The 20,611-nt window shown below is 31.4% G+C and overlaps 1 protein-coding gene across 1 annotated transcript in view; it reads left to right on the top strand.

Annotated features, from left to right (window-relative positions):
* LOC126741999 (inositol hexakisphosphate kinase 1) overlaps positions 1–20,611 on the top strand; it is an 85,508-nt gene that overhangs the window by 61,139 nt on the left and 3,758 nt on the right. The window contains exons 4-8 of the mRNA XM_050448522.1: positions 2,789–2,909; positions 2,999–3,235; positions 8,575–8,796; positions 11,890–12,272; positions 12,335–12,596. Coding sequence (XP_050304479.1) covers positions 2,789–2,909; positions 2,999–3,235; positions 8,575–8,796; positions 11,890–12,272; positions 12,335–12,596 — 1,225 coding nt within the window. The remainder of the gene's footprint in view (positions 1–2,788; positions 2,910–2,998; positions 3,236–8,574; positions 8,797–11,889; positions 12,273–12,334; positions 12,597–20,611) is intronic.

Genomic DNA, 20,611 nt, shown 5'->3' with positions numbered 1-20,611 from the left:
CCAAAGATGCTACATATTTCGTCCGACTAGAGCATCATCAGAACTATAATAATTAAGATGATGTAACCCGAAGAAAATAAATTTAACGAAAACTTACCATAACATACACAAAACACCTAACATATAAATAAATAAAAAAGCTTACAATAAAGTGGCACTATCTATGTACAAAGAAGTTTACTAAACAATCAAATCACCTTATACACTCCAGAAATCTAACAATAATTTGAGAGTCTAAAATTATTTAAGGTTATAAAAAACTAGGTGGCCATCAAATTCAAACCTTTCATTAACACAGGACAGATCTGAGCTTTTAAAAGCTTTTCTAATTTCCATTATCTCCAGCAAGTCTAGTTCTTTTACTTTTATTGCACTGATGAAGTATTTTTATATTTTGGCTGTCGGGAAAATTATGTTTGGAGTCAAGGAGGTGATTAGCAAAAGCCGATCTGGTCATTGTGATATCGGTATTTTTAAATTTATTATATTGGGCCTTTTGTTCACTAATCCTAGGAGAAATCCTATCAGACTGGCCGACGTAAACTGCAGGGCACTCTTTACACCTAATCTTATAAACTCCCGCAGAAGATAGCGGGGGTAGTTTATCTTTAGTTTTAGTTAGGTGGCTTTTTAATGTTTTATTATTGGTTTTAAAAGCTGGGATTATGCCAAAGGAAAAAAAAAGCGGTATAGTTGGGACGAGATTGGTCCAAAATATGATTTTATGAATATTGCAAAAAAGCTGTGAGTAACCTTCTAAAAATGTGGCCAGGCATCAGTATGGCTAGAATTTTAGTCTGCAACATTCAATAATGATTGATTTTAATCAAAATTTTCCTTACAAGAACTAAATATACGTAAAGTCAAAATATACAAGATAACTTTTTCCTATAAACATGTATCCTAAAATGCATTCCTTCAGAGCTACAGTTCGCCGCGTAAATTGTTTGAAGAAAATCGATTATTTGTAACAGTGACTACAGTTATGTCCCCATTTTTTTGCGCTCCCTTGGCATTTTTCGTCTTAAAAATGGGGTAAATCCAATTTTAGAGAAGGATTCGGAGAGGCCTTCCCTTATAATGGCCCATATCTAAAATTACGTCGCTTGTATACCTTTTTAGCAATTTACCTGCTCCTAGAAGGTAAATTGTGAAGAATTTAATTATTTATTGTTTGTTCTATACACTATTCTGCAGTATTTACCGTTTAGTTAAAAAATTAAATTTAAAGCTCCTCAAAAAAGAAAATGCGTGGAAAACCGCGCTTTACATATATCACAAACGAATGCTAGATTAATTGTACTAAATTTTTTGGTAAACAATTAATTTCGTATAGGTGAAAAGCATAAAAATGAAGTGCAATGAATTGAGAGAAATTTAAGACTTTAAAGATAAAAAAGATTGGATTAAAAAATCGATTTCCAAACTACGCCATAAAAAACTCGAAAAGCTCACCAACTAATAGATTAGTAATAAACAATTTTATTTCAAAGTACTTAATATTTTTCTAAATGGACATACATAATTTAAGGATAGTTGACATTTTTAAAATTTAATTTCTTTTTCACCTTTTGCTTGATTTAGCGTGTATGTTCGTATGAATGTGCTACTTCCTTCTAAATACAATTTCCAGTGAATTTAAAATATATATCACTTAACTTTAGATTTGAAATTTATCAAGTAACTCCAAAAATAATCTCGACTGGCTATTTTTAAATTAAATTTGAGAATTAACTTTTTTCTAAGCCTTCGCATGGCTACTTACGCGTACAAATATTTATGTTGTGGTGAATTCTTGCTAAATATATGTACATAGAGTAAGTAAAAACTAATTAGAAATGTACTGGTGGTAAGTATAATACCGATTATTTTTGAAAGTTAATTGTGAATTTTTTTATATGTTTGGTACAGAACAAGTTGTTACAACCTTTTATTTTATAGAAATTGTGTCAGACTACCAAACATTTATAATCATAAATCTAAATAAGACGATTTACATAATATTGTCATTTGAACTAGGGTTTACTATAAAAAATGTACCTCAAAAAAGATTCTAATAATTTCTTAAATTCTTAATAATCTTCGTAAATATATTTTCTTCATACTTTATACTCATAATAATGATTGTTTATTGCAACAAAATGTTCTCAGACCAAACATTTTGATGGTGAATGTTGAATGAATGTGAATTATCCATTGATTGTTTCCACAAAACGTTTTCTCATTGTTTTATTGAGGGCACCTCGCTGTCCACCGTCTGAGGCGTCACCCGCGAGAGCGACGGAGTGCCAGCTACGGCAGAGAGGGAAAAAATGCCCGAAAATTTTGCCGGTCATGCCCTTAAGCCTTATGGGTTTGTATGGACCTGTATCGTACTTTTGCTAAACTTTTTTATACTTTCACGGGTTGGATTTAAGGCTATTTTGTTCTTAAACGTGTCTGTCAATAAAATATTTCTTTAAACCGTTTTTCTACTAGTGTAAAGAAGGCCGCTAAATTTTGATGCTATTGGAATTATTTCAAATTATTACTGTTTTGGTGTAACGACCAACTAGAATCAAACATATAATAAGAAAAACTAAATTATTTAGGCGTATGCTTTTAAGCTTTCTTCTTTTCTCATCTTTCTATTTTTTGTAACTGCTTTTTTATTTAAATCATCATTTACTAATATTTCCGGAAAAATCACATTTTTTTGTAATATCAAATAAATAAAGAAATTAATAAATAAGACAATATTTTATAATTGAAGTTTCATGACACTACATTCTATTGCGAATTGTTTCAGGGGTTATGCAGGCAACATTATGTAGCGGATCAAAAATGGATAAAAGATATAGCCCTAGTTTTGTCGATGATAATGCCAAGAATAAAAATGATAGGAAAAGAAAACGTGAGGAGGTATTGAAGTAAGTTTTTTTTTAATAATATTTAAAGTTATTTCTAGTGGTCAAAAAACCCGCGACTAAAGTGTCATATGTTTTAATTTTGCTTTTAGAATGAGAATTCACCACACGGGTAACCCTAAAGATGTGATAAAAAGTATTTCCCATTCGGACAATTCTAACAAGCAGTATTTTTTAATGCTCGAAAATATTACTTCTCATTTTGACCACCCATGTATACTGGATTTGAAAATGGGCACTAGGCAACATGGTGATGATGCGAGCGCAGAAAAGAGAACCAAGCAAATGGCCAAATGCGCTGCCAGTACTTCAGCCAGTTTAGGTGTAAGGTGAGTAAATTATCAAAATTTTTGGCAATATAGTTGCTTAAAGTAAGGCGGATTTACATATTTTTAGCTATTATACTTCTAAATAAAATACTAAGTAAATGTAAAATTTACATTTTAAATATTTATATATTTTTAACGCTATTTACTAATGAAGCCCAATTCACAAGGCATGGAGTCTTTAATTCAAGAAACTCTTATGTATGGGCAAATGAAAACCCCCATTTGGCATCATTGGCTAATTCTGATCGTGATTCTGAAGTTTTCAGTGAATGTTTGGTGCGGCTTGATAATTTCTTGTTTAATTGAATCATATTTTTTCCCCGAACGACTAACGGCTGTTGTGTATTTAGACTTTCTTAAAAATATTTTAACGGGGTTGTTAGAAGAAGTATATTTAAGAGGCATATACTTTCAATAAAATTATTTTGATCAACAATTTGCTGATCCGTGGATTGGACGCGAAGGTCCACATACTTAGCCCACTAAACCGCCAGACTTCAGCCAACTACTTTTTATGGGGCATCTAAAACAAAAAGTGTACAGTGTTCGGACCGAAAGTAGGAAAGTAGAGATCAATTAATAAAGTGGATAAATTTTTATTATGACGATATTAAATTTACAAAAATGTAAAGAAATCGGTGGTAAGCCTTTTAAAAACATTTTATAGATTTTAACGTTGACATCCCCATGTTGACTTCGGCGTTTCTCCCCATTTTAAAACATTATGTCTCGCGTTTTGTCCTTATCTAGATTTTGATTTTTTTTATAACTAAGAATAAAAACTGGAATAGACAGTGTTTAAATTTATTAGTATTAGAGATAGTTTTCATATGTTTTAAATGCGAAGCAGTAAACATTTTCGCTAAAAAGACATTTGTATTATGTAAAGCTTTTTTTGAACATAAGATTTGGTGTGCTACTCAAGATAGTGGCATTTTTTCTTTAGAAATGCATATAGTTTTTAAGGAAAAAGTAAAAAAAAAATCAGTTCCGGTGTACAAGTTATCTCACAATTAAAGGTCCTCTTTGGTGAATTGGCTGAATCCGACCATGGAACTTTGCCACGTTTAGGAACTACAGGGTGAACAAGTACCAAAATACGAAAATCACCCTGTATGTTGGTAATAACGCCGAATTCATCAATTTAAATATTCATTTCATTATCCAGGCCTGCCTTTTACTCCACATTAGTATGTACAGGAGGTCGCGAATCATGCTGTATACAATAATAGCAATATCTCTGTAACTCACATTTAAATTTTGAGAATAATCCTCCGATATCTACCATGGTATCCGTGAATTTTTAGTTTTTTTGCTGATGATAATGTTTTAGAGAAAAAAATAGTTTTCTTGTGGTTTTTTTGTAGGAACATCAACCAACTTAATGAGTTGGACTTAATTATTTGCAATAATTTAATTAATACCTATATTTAATAAAAGATATGGTAAATTTTCTGATAAAACAACTTTATTCTAGGATGCACTCCAATGGCACTTGACTGTTTCAAAGAATTAACACTTTGTTAACACTTTGCGAGTCATTTTTTGTTGTATCAATCAAATCATTCACCAACAGACATTCCAATTTCTTTCCGTTTTGCTGAAGGAATGCTTTATAATAATAAATGCTTTAAATTATAATAAGATTTTTCACACTTCCTTTTTTTCGGCTTATCAGAAAATCCACAGGTACTACATAACCAATAATCAATGCATTTATCCAATTATAATATATTAAGATATGAAGTTGAAACACAGAAATACTTTCTTTAGTTTAATAATGTTTTACTAGAAAAAAATTATGTTCTTAGCTGTTGGGTCCGGCGACCTAAAATTAGTTTTTGTAGGAAACCAGGAACCATCTCGGATCTTAAATGAAACATTAGTAAGAAATTTTTAAGAATCCTTTGGATATGTTACATCTTGTTATGGATAATTTCCAAGAATTAACTCAAGAATCTATACTAAGAAGAGGAGCCCTTTTACCTGGTATTACTTTTTAGAAATAAAAATGCAATTTTTCAAGATTTTTATTGTTTTGCTGTATTTTATTGGAATAAAATTTTCCTTAGAATTCTAACGTCCTCAAATTGCAGTTCTTGCAGGATTACCTAATATATTTCTTAAATTGGTGTTGCACTTCTGCTTATTTGAAAAAAATATTAATACTTAAAATTAACCCAATTGTCATTTGCGAAAGTATATTACATTAATAAATTAAAGAAAGCAATATTTTTTCTAAATGTTTTAAACCTGGTTTTAATATGAATTTAGTAGGTCTATTTCAATTCTAATGAACCGCAACCAATTCTTTTATAGGACGGAAACAAATGAACGTCTAGGGACAATATCAATGTTCTTTTTTTTAATTAAATAAATGCATCTCTTGGATGCACCACCCATGTATTTTTAGTTGATTTTCTGAATTATTTATAATTTATCTTGATTCTATGTTCGTAACAGGGTCAAAATATTAAGATACGATTTTTTTGGAGTAATTTTTTTAAATAAATATTAGTAGACCTTTGCCTTTTTTCATTTTGATCAGTTATACATGTGAGGTCGTTATTCCGAAATTTTCTAAAATGCCAAGCGAATTATGTATTCTCTTTCTTGTTGAACCTTCTCGTTTTTCTATCTGACTTCCTGCAAAACTTCACGAAGTTTTAAAATATCTCAACTCAATTTGGTGTTCGTTTTAGGTAGGTTGAAAATAGAGGAACTTCTTTGAGGTGGCTGCAGTGAAAGGTAGTGTCAAAAAATATTGTATTCTAAGATAAAATGAAAATTCTACAGTCTCCCTCCACTTGTTTATTAAACATTATTCTGTTTTATAAACAAGTCTATGTCAAAAAACTTTTTTTTTTAAATAAACTCAAACCCTGGTGTGTGTGTAACTTATACCAGTTTTAAACTTTTTATCCCCTGATGATGGACACCGCTGTGTCCGAAATATGTCGGGAATTATAAAACAGAATGATGTTTGATAAAGAATTGGAGAGAGACTGTAGAATTTTCATTTTACCTTAATCTATGATTCCACTGCGAGTATGGACTATTTCTTCACTATATTGTATTTGATTTGTCCTGATCTAATCTCTAATCTCTATCGAAGTTTATAAATAAACAAAGCAAAGTACCAAAATGTATAAATGGTTCAAAGGAAAGTAATTATTATTTTCCAGTTCTTTGCATGTTAATATTTATCGATTTATATCGCGTTTTATACCTTGGAAACTAAACGGTATAATAGACATACAAAAAAAAATGTGACTGCGCCTCAATTCCTGATTATATCAATGTTATGTTGCATATTAATTTTTTAATATTATTAAAGCCGCTTTTTAGATGTCAATTATATTTATCAGTAAAATTTATTTTGTTATCACGAATTCATAATGTTAGCTATATCTCACTATTTAAATAAATATTAAACCTAAGTAAAAATTCAAATATATATACAGGGTGTTAATTAATGTCATGTAGATACTGATGATAAAATAAGAAAAATACTAAAACGTATTGTAGCGTAACTCGGGATCACATTCTTTTTATTGCCCATGTCAAATTGCAAAACTTTCACCTGACTTGCGTTGAATGTCGTTTAATTGTTTTCAAGTTAACGAGAAAAACTGATTGAAATGTTGTGAAACGAGATCGCTTTTAAGCATCCATGAAACAATTTGGAAATACTTAGGCTTCTGCATTGTTCATGCCTATGGAGGCTAATAATTTATTTTAAACACTGAAAGTTGAAGCAACCAAGGACACAATTCTAGAAAATAATTGCCACGATTTATAATACAATAAGTTAAGTTGTTATCCTTAAACAATATAAAACTAGACCCTACAGGTGAAAATATTTTCCGAACATTTTTTGGCTAGTGGAAAGGGTACAGTCGATAGAACATGTTAAAACAACAAAATATTGGAAAAATAATATTTTGTACTAAAAAATCAAAAATACTTTTTACTAAATGACGTCATTTTCAATGGCAATGCGAAAGCTTTCCAATATATTAATTTTTCACGAGGATATTCGGTAGTGTTGCCATATTTAGCAAAAGTCTATAAGATTTAGTTAAAAGTCGGCATTTTATTCTGGTTTTCACTTTCAGTGTGTTGTAAGTAAGTTTCCTATTGTTAAATGTTCGCATTAATAATATAAAAATATTGACATAATTACTCTTTATTATAACAGGCACAAATTGTTTTAACTAAAAATAGTAAGGATACCATTTTATTGATGAGTATTGGTATGTGTTCAATCAAGCCAACCCAAAAAAATTAAAAATTGTTGGATTGCTCAATCATCCCAAACCGTACTAAAAATAAAAAAAATAATTAACGGATTTACATTTTCATAACACTGCTCCCCTCTCGAGATTGATTATTCAATTCCTCCAGTCATAAAGCGCTAGCTGGACGATACGTACAATTTTTATCTTCATTGTTGGACGTCGCTGGATCCGGTATACCGCATTCTATGAATTATTATTATAGTAACTACAAACGTAATAAAATCTGACCGGGTGATTTCTAGGGTTAAAGTTAGATAAACTTGGTGATTATGAAAGTGTTTAAAAAGTTTTTGCTAAACTTTCATATGTGGTGTTCGTGTTATCGTCCTATCTTTTATTGTTGCTTCTATAGTAAAGCCTCTTATTCTAACTATAAAAACTACTACTATATACATTAAAAATAACTGTTAATTGTTATGTTTAGCTTTTACGATGGTGTTTTAATGTGGTACTCTAAATAATATTTTAATAAAACACCTCCTGTAAAAATTATCCTTGTGCAACTTACAAATAAAAATTTTGTATAATTTTATTTTATATTGTTAATTGTAATATTTTATCTGGTTAATATGGATATTTTCCATACAGTACATTTTATTAAATTATTCTGCCCTTTGCAGCATTAACGAAACTATTTTAAAACATTATTAAAATAAATTTCTATTTTTAATCTGATTTATGTATATAGTATTTAAAATTAGAATATTCTCTGAAAATTGAATCGATTCTTTATTGTCAGGATAAAATAAACAAGCATTTCATAAACATTTGCATTCATGATAAAAGTGGGTCATTACTCTTAAATAATGTTGCGTTTTAAAATAAATTGTTCAAACCAAAAATATATTGTTTTTTATTGTAAATCTACTCTGAAAATTAAATGTAGACAAACTAAAAAAAGTTTAGTAAAGTAAGACGTGTGATGAAAAGTGATATTGATTATGTAATGTAGCTATTTTCTAACAAATATTGTTGATTTTGATATTGTCACCATTCTTCATAAATTGTTACCAACTTCAAGATTTGTATATATTTTAGATTGTGTGGAATGCAAGTATACCAAATAGACACGGACTTCTACTATAAGAAGGATAAGTATTGGGGTAGAGAGCTTAAGGAAGAAGGTTTAAAGAATGCCCTTTGTCGATTTTTTGATAACGGATCTGGTCTTAGAGTATTTGTAATAAAGAAAGTACTATCAAAACTAGAGCAGCTTAGAACGATTATTGAAAAACAGAGCTGTTATAGGTTCTATTCCTGGTAAGTGTATATAAACCTTTATTTTAAGGATTTTTTATTTTTAATCTTCACAGTCATTAGACCAATTTCATTGAAAAATTGATATATTTATGAGAAGTACTTTATATGAGCCTTTGATGAACCATGATATGAAAGCACGTGAATATTGATAAGTAAAAACTCTTTTTGTTTTAGTTTTCGAAACATGAATCATTTTATCCTTTTGAAAATCATATAACAGACCTAAAGAAATTCTTTATGTACACCGGTAGTTCTTATATCCATGATAGTGTGGAACTCCGTGCCCGGTTACCCTCTAAAACCTCCTCGCTGGGTGGTACCTCGTTTGTTCCCTGCACTGCGATCTGCTCTGTTGAAGTCCTATTGTGTCCCATAGTTAGATTTACGCAGACCAGTATTTTGCCCAGTGGTATAGTTTTGATCCTCTCTGGTAAAGGTTTGGCTTAGCCCAGAACTGTCGTCCCAGTCTGGTTAAATGCTTCGCACAAGTATAGAATGTGAAGAGTGGTTTCTTCTTCTTCCGCATAACCTTTACATAGCGGTATATCTACTTTCCCAATTCTGTGTAAGTGTTTCCTGCAGGCTGCATGGCCTGTGAGCAGCCCTGCTATCTTTCGCAGTTGCTGCCTAGAGTGGATCATTATATTCTCACCTTTCTTGAAGGGCGGATTGTTCAAAAGCTGTTTGGAGATTTCCACCTTTGGCAGTTGTTTCCAGTTCAAAAATTGCGAAAGTTTAGCATCTCGGCGCCCCTTCTCTCATGAGTTGGACACAGATCTGGATACCTATTATGTTTGCCTGTAAGTATCTTGGTTCCTGGCCCAGATTCAGCGTGAGCAGAAAACAAGGCAGGCACTTGTTGTCCATCCTCTAGTACGCCCACTTCTATCCCAATCTTCGGAGCGTATGGCCGCAGTGTATCATACTACATGAGTAGCCGCCTTGCCTAAGCCTGGTAACTTCTGTGCCCAGTGGTTCCTTTCCCTGCTTAATTACAAAGGATTTGTCTGGCTGTATGATTTTGGTTTCGTTAGTTCTTAGTGCCATATGCCCAAGGTCCTGCATCTTGCCGAATAGGGCATTATGTCCAATTTTCGTTAGGATCCTCGCGCCATTCCACGATAGCCTTTTCGCTCCTGATATTGCTTCAGCCTATACTACTAGGTGTAGTGGGCTTAGCCCTGTCAGGTTTTCTGTCACTGTCGACATCGCTCCTGCTATATCCAGACACGCCCTTCTTTGTGTTTTAGTAACGTCCGTATTGGTAAAATCCCAAAAAAAATGTGGCAATTTAACATTTTTTTTAAAATTCCAATCCTTCCCGCTCAAAGTTAATTTGATGTATCTTAGGTAGCAACCTTTAGTGTATCGTAGCTCTTAAATAATATTCTTTCTTGGTGTGTGAAAACATGAGTGAGTTAGTATTATCAAATAAAAAATTGTAAGTAGTCTAAAATATATCACAATAAAGGAATTCTCTTGGTTCAGAAAGTTCAACTTTATTAAGATGCTAAACAAAATAAATGTAAAGTAAAAAACAAAACAAATGTAAAAAACTACAAGTGTGTTTGATCCAATATGTTTCAATTTATTTAGGTACCAGAATTCCTGACTAAATTGAGGTTTCTAAAGCTTTATATTTGACATTAGTGTTGGAATTTCCCACCAACATTTTCTTCTAACAAACTATATTTTTAATAAAGGCCTTCATTTGCTGTTCCAAAAAAGTAGAGATGTGCATACGACCAGTGCATATATCATCCAACTTCTTCTGATAAATAAAATATATTCCGTATTCCAAGAATCTGTCTTACTATCAGAAACTCTATCTTCACAAAACATTTAATAAAGCATCAATATCAATAAATTTCAACACGCTCGGCACATTAACTGTGATGTAATATGATAAAATTCGTACTAATTTATAAAGTTAAAAGCTTAATAATTATCTTAAATTATTTACAAAAAAATCATTAAATACATTTTTGCTATACTTATATTTTTGGTAAATGCTAATCATTATATAATCAAAAATTAATAATTATCAATTTTATTAATCATAATTATTAAACAAGGCATTAAAAAAACTTGTAGGGGAATTAATACAATTGAATCAGGTATTTTTGTAATTCTTAGTTACAGATTTCTTTTAAATTCTACTTTTGATTTCAGTATGCAAATCAAATTTTATTATATAAAAAATTCCTATAACTTCTATGAAAACTAGTACTATCCCAAACTATGAGCAAAAGTATTTTCTAAATAACGCTTAAAAACGATGAAAGAAGGGATCACTGAGGGAACATTTTCGCCTGTGCATTTTCATTAAAAAACTTCAAACAAAGTGAAATAACTATTGAAATAAATAAAATTTTTAGAACAAAAATAATTTTAGATCTACTTACTTCTTGTAAAACTTTTTTCAGCCATGATGAGAGCTAATAACATGGAGAATTGAAGAATGAAACCACGAGTTTAACGGTAATCCTTTTCTATGGACTTTTTGTAGGCCGTAAGGGAATTCATAGGGTATATTGGTTCTTGTTTAAAATTAAAATATTTTAGAGTAATTTGAGAGATTTATCACGAATACATTGTTGTTAATTATTAGTGGCAAGAAACACTATCTTTTCCAAGTTGTACTTTTATATATTGGGAACAAAAATCGTAAGTTCTATTTCAGTTACTAAGCTTATAAAGCTAATTCTTATCTTAGTGTTTTTCTTGAATGGAAAATGTATTTAATTCTCCTTAGACTCAAACGTCATATCCACTAGCTTTACAAGAAATGTGTTTATCTCGAGTGCATTATAAATATATTACATTCATTTATCTGAAGCACTAGGAAAGGTTGTTTGTTTGGAGAATGGACTTTCTTTGTTGGTTCTATAGTAGCAAAATAATTGTTTTCCGTTTTCTGCGTAGCGTGAGATCGGTTTTATTTTTTAGTTATTTTTAAACTAATAAGAAGTATAAGGGTTATCATTCTAAGGTATATTCTCACTCATAGTTACACAACTTGCAATGAAAAATTTGAATTAAAATTTTATACACGTTTTTATAGAAAATTTTGTATAAATAATTTTTTTTCAGTTCCCTTCTTATAGTATACGAAGGAACGCCTTATCCAGCCTCAATCAACCCGCACTCGGATACTTCAAACCCCATATTTGCAAGCACCTATAGCGAAGGAACTCAATCAACCACACAACATCCATGTTTTTATGATGCTGATACCAGCAATTCTTCCACTGACTTTAACTCTAGTTTTAATTCGGAGTTTGGTTACTCGACTGATTTCAACTGCAGAGACTGTAACTCTAGAGACTTTGGTAATTCCGTGGACTTTAATGGGTTTTCAAGTGAAGAGGTTAGTCAGGATTCACATCATCGAGGTTTTGGGGAAGCAGCCGCTAGGGGAAGTAGAGAGGCAAAAACAAATTTTGTACCAATTAGTGAAGAAACTGTATTTTTAGGTGCGTCTAAAGGCTTATTACCTTAATTAATTTTTGTTTATTTTATCATATTTTTATTTCAGATTCTACTCCAATTTTAAGCATAACCAATTCCAGTCCAAGATCTGTGGACAGTTGGATGGCATTTTCGAATAGCTCAAGTGACGATTGTTCATTGAGCAATGCAAACTCAAGCTCAAATGACGAGAGTTCCGATAACGACTCTTCACCCCAAAAAATAAAAAGGAGTTGCTCATTAAGGCTAAGTGACTTGGAAATTGAAGATAGTACCGAAGATGAAGATTTAATTCCGCAATTAGCTACCAGAAATAATAGCTCGAAAAGGTATGTTTTAAATTAAAACAGGAGGGTATTTATTACTATTACCACTTACCGGATTTCAACTATTATAGTGGTATTTTTAATTAAAATTATAGTTACCTAAGGAATAAGCGTTTGGCAGATACAAATTAATAAAAATTATCTTTAACACATGTCTTCACAAAAGCTGAATTTCATGCAAATCTTTTATATTTTAAACCTTTTCATTATTCTATTTATTTATTTATTTATTTATTAACTATAAAAAACTAAAACCTTGACACCATTTTTTATATCTATTTTTCTTAATTTTTTTAAAATCTATTTCATATTTAAAAGCTAAATAGACCAACGAGCGAGTGAGAACCGAATGAGTCTGAAACTAATGACCAAATCAGGCTAAAAATGTTTAAAACTTTATTACATTTTTCTTAAAATTTTGTAATTTATTAAATTTTATGTAATACTTTTTATAATGAAAGTAATACATTCTCAATTTACTGAACACACGGTTAAGATCCGTATATTTAAAATTATATTTTGTATTTTTTGAATCTTAAAAAGAGTTACATGTAATAAGTGGCAGTTGTAAGTTAAAAATACAAATGCACCGCAATCGACAAGGCGTGATACAGTAAAGATTTAATACACATTTTTTGATTTATTTATGATTCTATTTAGTTATTCCTTTTAGGTTCCTGTGTGCTGATTCGTTTGTAAAATTATTCTATTCCAGCACAAGGTTTATTTTGAGCTCACGATTTTGTGCAATTTTAGAAGATCTCGAAAGTGACAGTTCATAAAGAATTTTTTATTGAATGTACACATAATTAACCATCAAGTAACAAAGACTCAACATAACCTATAGTTTTATAATATTTCAAATTTCACTTATAGAGAGACATTTAAAACTAAACATAAAAATATCAAAAAGTGAGTTTTTAAATGGAGCACTATATTATTAATTATTTGGATAAATAAGTAAAATTTCTTTAATTTATTATACTGTATGTACCTAAATAGTCCCATTCAGCTCGTCGCAAAATACAGTCATATACAAAACACATATTTATTTCAAATCTGTGAAATTTTATGGAATCCTGCTTACCCAAGATACTTAAGTTCTAATTTTGATAAATATTCATACAGGGTGTGTCATTAAAATAAGACATTTTTATTTTTATTATTATTATTTTTTTAAGTAAAGTTACGACGCCATTACACTGTTTTAGATCAACATAATAATCTATTTAATTTTTCAGATAGCTTTCTTAGTTTTCTATTCTTCTAATGTTCGTGAACGGGTAATACTTTATTTTTGATAGAACTTTACAGAAAAAAATCCGTACCTAGAAGGCCATGCTACAGAGAGACTCTTAGAACATTGAAAAGCTAGAATTTGCATTGTTATGGAACTATGGGCAGTTTTTTTGCTTGCAACATCTCTGGTGCAATTATTGCTAAAAGCTTATGTAGAAATGGCAAAAAACAGTTGATAATATCATAAAAATTAGTCACTGATTTTGACAGGCACAAAACAATACTACTATTCCTCATAGCATTTCGAAGCATTTTCTTTAATAAAATATAAGATACTCTATAAAGAAGTCAATATTCAAAATTAAATAAATGCAGATAACGTCCCTATATTATAAAATTATTACAGACTTCCGATTAAGTATAGACAGTAAGACTGTAAGTATAGACATTTAAGTAGACACTATCATGATGTTATGACAGTATGACTATTTACTTGTGAAAAGATCGGCTTGAATTATCTTTTTTCTATGGTGCGGCACAAACGGTACAAGTATTTACCATTGTAACAGTTCACAGAACGAGTCAAATGAGACCTTTTTCAACCAAAAACTAAAGAAAAAACATACAACTTCACAAATGACAAATGTAAACATTATTATATGCATTGATATACAGGGTGTTTCAGAACTATGGGATCAAACTTCTAGGGGTGGTTCACTGCAACAGTAGAATCCATTTGAGTATAGGAACCCATGTCCAGAAATGTGTCACTACGCCACTACGGCCCTAAGACGCGTTTAAATTTAGAAAAAATATTAATTACCTAAATACGATCTGATGCATTTATTTTTACCTTTTGTATATGATACCTTCACAACAATTGTTCAAAATGTCTTCCTTCAACCTCAATACACCGATTTAAACGCCGCACATGATTTCGGCGGACTACACTAAAAATTTGATCCTCGTTTTGAATGATTTTAAATGATGCTGTTATTCGTCCAATTAAGTCTAGCTCTGATTCTACTGGAGTTTCGTAGACTAAAGACTTTACATATCCTCACAAGAAAAAATCGAGCGACGTTAAATCGGGTGACCTAGGAGGCCAAGAAACTGCTTCACCTCTGGCAATCCAACGGTGCCCAAACCGTTGAGCCAAATACTCGCGTACTTGTACAGCAAAGTGAGCCGGCGCGGCGCTCCATCATGCTGAAACCACATTTGCTGTCTAACGTTTAGTGGAACATTTTCAAGGAATTCTGGAAGAACTTCCTCCAAGAAACGCAGATAAATAGGTCCTGTTAACCGTTCCGGTAGAAGGTATGGCCCAATTAAATAATCATCAACAATGCCTGCCCATACGTTGACAAACCAACGATTCTGATGTTTTCTTGGAAAAATTGCATGAAGATTGTCTTCGTTCCAAACATGGTTATTACTTCTATTAAAAATACCGTCTCTTGTGAAAGAAGCTTCATCGGTCTACAAAACATATTGTAAAAAATTTGGTTGTGCAATGATGTGATCCAGAAGCTAGGATGATAATCGGCTGCAGTCATACCTTGAACTTTCTGGAAGTGGTAAGGATGGAGTTGTTGCTCGTGTAGTACCCGCCAGACAGAAGCGTTACTCGTATTCATATTCTTAGCGAGCTCACGTGTGCTATTTGATGGTTCATCGGCAACTCGCTGAAGCACCTCTTCTTCAAATTCGACCGTTCTTACGGTTCGAGCAACACCAGTATCATGCATCTTGGTCTTAAACATGCCTGTCTCAGCGAGCCGCCGATGAACCGCAATAAACTTTTTGTATCCAGGATGCTGTCGTTCGGGATAACGTTCATGATACAACCGCGATGCTGCTCGTGCATTGCAGTTTGTTGCTCCGTATGCTAAATGCATGCCCATGCCAATTCTTGATTGGTAAAGTTTTTCATTAGCAATAAATGTTTAAAAATTGTAAGCTATAAAATTTTTAAACATGACATTGAGAATTGACATTGATAAGCGTTGATTTTAAACAATTGTTGTTATAGTATCATGTACAAAAGGTAAAAATTAATGCAGCAGATCCTATTTAGGTAATTAATGTTTTTTATACATTTTAACGCGTCTTAGGGTCGTAGTGGCGTAGTGACGCATTTCCGGACATGGGTTCCTATACTCAAATGGATTCTTTTGTTGCACTGAACAACCCCCAGAAGTTTGATCCCATAGTTCTGAAACACCCTGTATAGCTGAAAATTTCCTCTTTTTAAAATGTGTGAACTTGACAACAGAGAATTGATGAATATGTAACAAAACACTCGCCTTGCCCCTGTTCACAAGTTGAACTCAAACAAAGTTGTTGTTTACTAATTCTAGTCGTTCAATGTTTTAAGGAGATACTATTGCAATTAATCTTAAAATTTTTTATTAAGGTATTTTCTCACTATGGTAGGCGCGCCATTAAGCTTAATATACATAATTCTCTCTATAAATGAACGGCAAAGGCTATAAGTATTTAAAAAACTAAGATGAACATTGAAACAAAATAATATTATTTCTTGATTAGGTATCGAAATTGTCATTTATCACTATCACATTGTTAACATTAATAAAATTTATGCAGTTCAAAGAATATGCCGTATAGTTTAGCAGAAAAAGTGAGATTAGTAGGAAATGGTGCACGAAACTTCGAGAGACCGCACAAGAGGAGGCACTCTGATCACATAATATCGTGTATCAGGTTAATCGAAAAAATCTTAATCGAAAGTAAGAGTGTAAAGAAATCATCAACAGGATGCAAGAATTTTAAATCATTTCCGGCTGAATCCAAAATCCAGTTTAAGAAGCTTTGATAGTAGGCGGAAGAGTACAGTTTCAACATGTTTGAAAAGAAATTGAATTAAACCGTTTAAACCAAGATTTTGGCACGCGTTACAACCAGGTGATGATAAGAGAAGGCTACAGCCTATTTGACAAAATATTTACTGATGAGGCGACATTTTCTGCCAACGGGACAATAATGAATATTACATATTGAAGTAATGAGAATCGTTACTGGGTAATTAATGCAAACATCAATATTGTGAGAAAGTAAATGTATGGTGTGATATTTTAAAAGACCGTATTATTAGATGTTTCGTTTTCTTGCAAAACTAATTTTGGGATGCTGTTCATGATTTGCCGTTAACTTATAGAGAGAATTTGAATAGACAAATTCTCGCGTTCCGATCCATAATGCTGCACCTGTAAGAAGATGGCTCAATGAAAATTTTCAATATAAAAGGATTTGTCGCAATAGAAGTTTTATAAAACCCGTCCACGAACAATAGAAGAAATGAAAACTCAGATGAGACAAGTGAAAAATTTTCTAGACAAGAATTACAAAAAAAAAATGAAAAATGCATTAGAAATTATGGTGGTTTGGTCGAAGATGTTGACTTTTAGTTTTTCGTTATTCAGTGGCGTCGGAAATATGTACTGTAAAAAATAATACAAGTTAAAATGTCCTATTTTAATGACACTATTTTAATCAATATTTATTAAAATTGGAACTTAAGTATCTTGGCTAAGGAGGATTCAATATAATTTAATAGATTACTAATTGATGAATTAAATAGGCTTCCAAAGGTAGCGTACTCTTGAATCGGAAAATATCAAACCCTCATTAAAACGTATGAAATCTCGTATTTATTACCCTGGGCAAAGTGTGCGCATCATAGCCATACAGCCTGCTAATAAAAATTAACAAGATCGCTTAAAAAACACACTGTATATTTTCTTCTATATTTTTGTTACCGTAAGGAAAAACATGGAAACTGATCAAGATTGTAGACCTAGTTGATCTCCTAGGTTGCAAAATATATTCTAGTGCATGCATTATGGCTTACATTTCAGCAGTAAATATACTAGCATGATAATCCATTTTAACCAATTTTAAGTAGTAATAACTAATTTTTTTATTTTTTCTTTACCTATATCCATTCCAAGTTTATAATCTTAAATGATACCTTATTTTGACCCCGGTGGCACCGTGGACAACATTTTTATGACGTGATCGTGTGAGCTCAGGTTCGAATCCTGCATGGGCATGGTCGTTTGTGCTTGTTCTTATTACCAAAATTAAAAATAAACAAAAACAATTTGAGCGGCAGTCAATAAGAAATTACGAAGTGACTCCATTGTAAAGAAGAAAAAAAACCTATTCGAAAGCTCTAAAAATGCTTTTCAAGGATACTTTACAAAGTAGTTTTTTTTTGAAATTTATTATTAATTTAATAAATGTTATTACTTAAAAAATAGGAGAGATGTTTAAAATAAGTATAGTTACAAGTAAATTGCCAACAATTTATTTACGCCATCGTTTAAGTCTCGAGCAAAATCAATAAACCGAAGATAACCCGAGCTGAAGAGTCAAATTCCGGGAAACCATAAAACATTGAACTGTGAAAAGCCTTTTATGCCTGGCTACTTCTAACTCGTTTTAGTTTGTATTTTTTTCGTTGATAGTAAGGTTCATAGCCAAAATTTTAAATAGTTTCAACGTTAAAACTTAAATATTTGACGCCTATGCTATTTTCCTTTATTCGTACCTGAAAAAATTGACAAAATAATTGTTTCTGCTCAGGCATAAAAGAAGAAGGTGTAGATGACAGCGATAAGTCTAAAAAAAGGGGTGTTTTAAATGTTCGGTTTTAAGAGGTATTTTTGTATTGCTATTTTTACTTTACTCGGCGAAACGTTACTATTGTTAGAATAATTGATTGTTATTTCAATACAATTTGCACGAGAAATAGAATATCTCTTCAACAATATTATAGCCCCAGTGAACTTGCGGAAATGATTTTTATTTATGGAAATAAGAATCAGCATTTGTTAAGAGCAGCTCAAGTTTTTAATCAGAGGCATCCGGTGAGATATTTAAGTCACGTATATATAAACTGATACTCTCGCAAATAAAAAGGGGAAAACCATTGTTGCTTGTCCAATCAACGCAAAATACTTGCACGTTTTGCAATAAACCTTCTTTATCGACTCGTTAATCAGTTAGAGCAACCTCGCGAATTTGTAAGGAAAATTCTTTTAGGATTATAGTGACGATTATCCGACAGGAGAATTGAATTGTGTGAAATTGTGACAGCTAGAATTACTGCTGAACCTTGGTTCATAAAAAATATTTGCTTTAGTGATGAGTGCGCTTTCTCTTTAAACTAGTACGTAAATAAACAAAACTGTCGTTACATGGCATGGGGCCCTTATTATACATATAGTTACAGTTAGGCAATGTTAGAAAAGAATGATTATCCTTATCAATGGAAGAAAAGGTCCTGTTGAATGGCCTCCTAGATCGCCAAATCTACCGACTCTTGATTCCTTCCTCTGAAGTCGCCTAAAATTTGTTGTTTTTAAAACGCAACCTAATTTAATAGAGCAACTGACGGAAAGAATAATTTAAGAATGCCTAACAATTTCTAGAGAAAAATTAGCAAATATACTTCAGGAGTTTCGAAAATAGGCTCTATTTTTGGCTTGAAAATACTGAAAATCATTTTGAACATTTCTTAAAATAATAATAAAAATATATTTTTAACGAGGTCTTATTATTTTATTTACTAAACAAAAAAAAAACATTGCATCGAAGGTTAGCGTAGGTATCATTAAAAAGCTTTTTTTTTTAAAAGCTTTCAGATATGGTGTCACAAGCATGGTGTTTTTATTTAAGATTATAAAGTTGTCGTGTTATTATAAAGGGTGGATGGGGGTGAAGGGGTAAGTGAAGGCAAGTAGTTTGCAGAAAATATTAACGTTTTTTTAAATTATTTGATGTGACATAGTAGATCTAGGCTTTTGTCCGCCTTAATAATAATAGAGTTAATTTATTCATCAAATATGTGAGCGTGACTACGCATGATTCCGAAATAATGGGTCAACGTCTCCATGGAATACCATAATACCATTTAATATTAAAACAATATTTATTATATTCCTAAAAAAGTATCTAATATTAAAGCCACCCTTTTATTAACTATTCTATAAAATTAAGAGAAAAATTTACAAAAATAAAGCGAATAAATATTGATTTTTTTAAAACCTATTCATATATCTACAGTTAAGTGAGCAATCACAACACCTTTATCTCATTTAAAACTTGATAATCAATTATGATGGTATTACAGCCCCAAAAGAGAAGTTTTGTCAGTGTTTAGCTGTCAAAAATTTTGGGAATGGCAGGAAATTAAGGATAAGGTAAAAAGGTGATGAAAATAAATAAAAGTAAGAATGATAATGAAAGTATGAAAATAAGTAAACAGTAAAAACTCAAAAGTACAACGTTCTTTTGAGTTTTTGAATGATTTGAAATATTTTAACGTGAAAAAGTAACGCATTCTTCACCGGAATTTCTAGTCTTATTACCACACTGCATCAGTGGCGAAGCGTACGAGTAGACAAGGTAGACACTGTCTACCCAAAATTATCCAGTTATTTGTCATTAATTTATCACGTAATTATTTAATGTAATTGTTGAATTAAAAAAATATTAACACAGAACGTAGTCGCTATCCTTACTATTATTATATAGTATCTAAACATGATTAATCCGAAAGCGCCGCACCGATTAAGATAAAAATACAGGGCTGACACCCAATTAATGTAGACGAGCCCCAGGAAGACACATTGATATTTGTCTTCCGAAATTAGGAGCATCTAATCGAATCAAATATGCATTAAGCAGGCTACAGAAGTCCGGCCGCATCAGCATTCAGCCTATTCCGTATGCAAAATTTACTCGCGAGG

This window comes from Anthonomus grandis, chromosome 11 (genome assembly GCF_022605725.1).
Source record: "Anthonomus grandis grandis chromosome 11, icAntGran1.3, whole genome shotgun sequence".
Classification (NCBI taxonomy): domain Eukaryota; kingdom Metazoa; phylum Arthropoda; class Insecta; order Coleoptera; family Curculionidae; genus Anthonomus; species Anthonomus grandis.
Note: the sequence above shows the minus strand (reverse complement) of the source record. Positions and strands in the feature narration are given on the sequence as shown.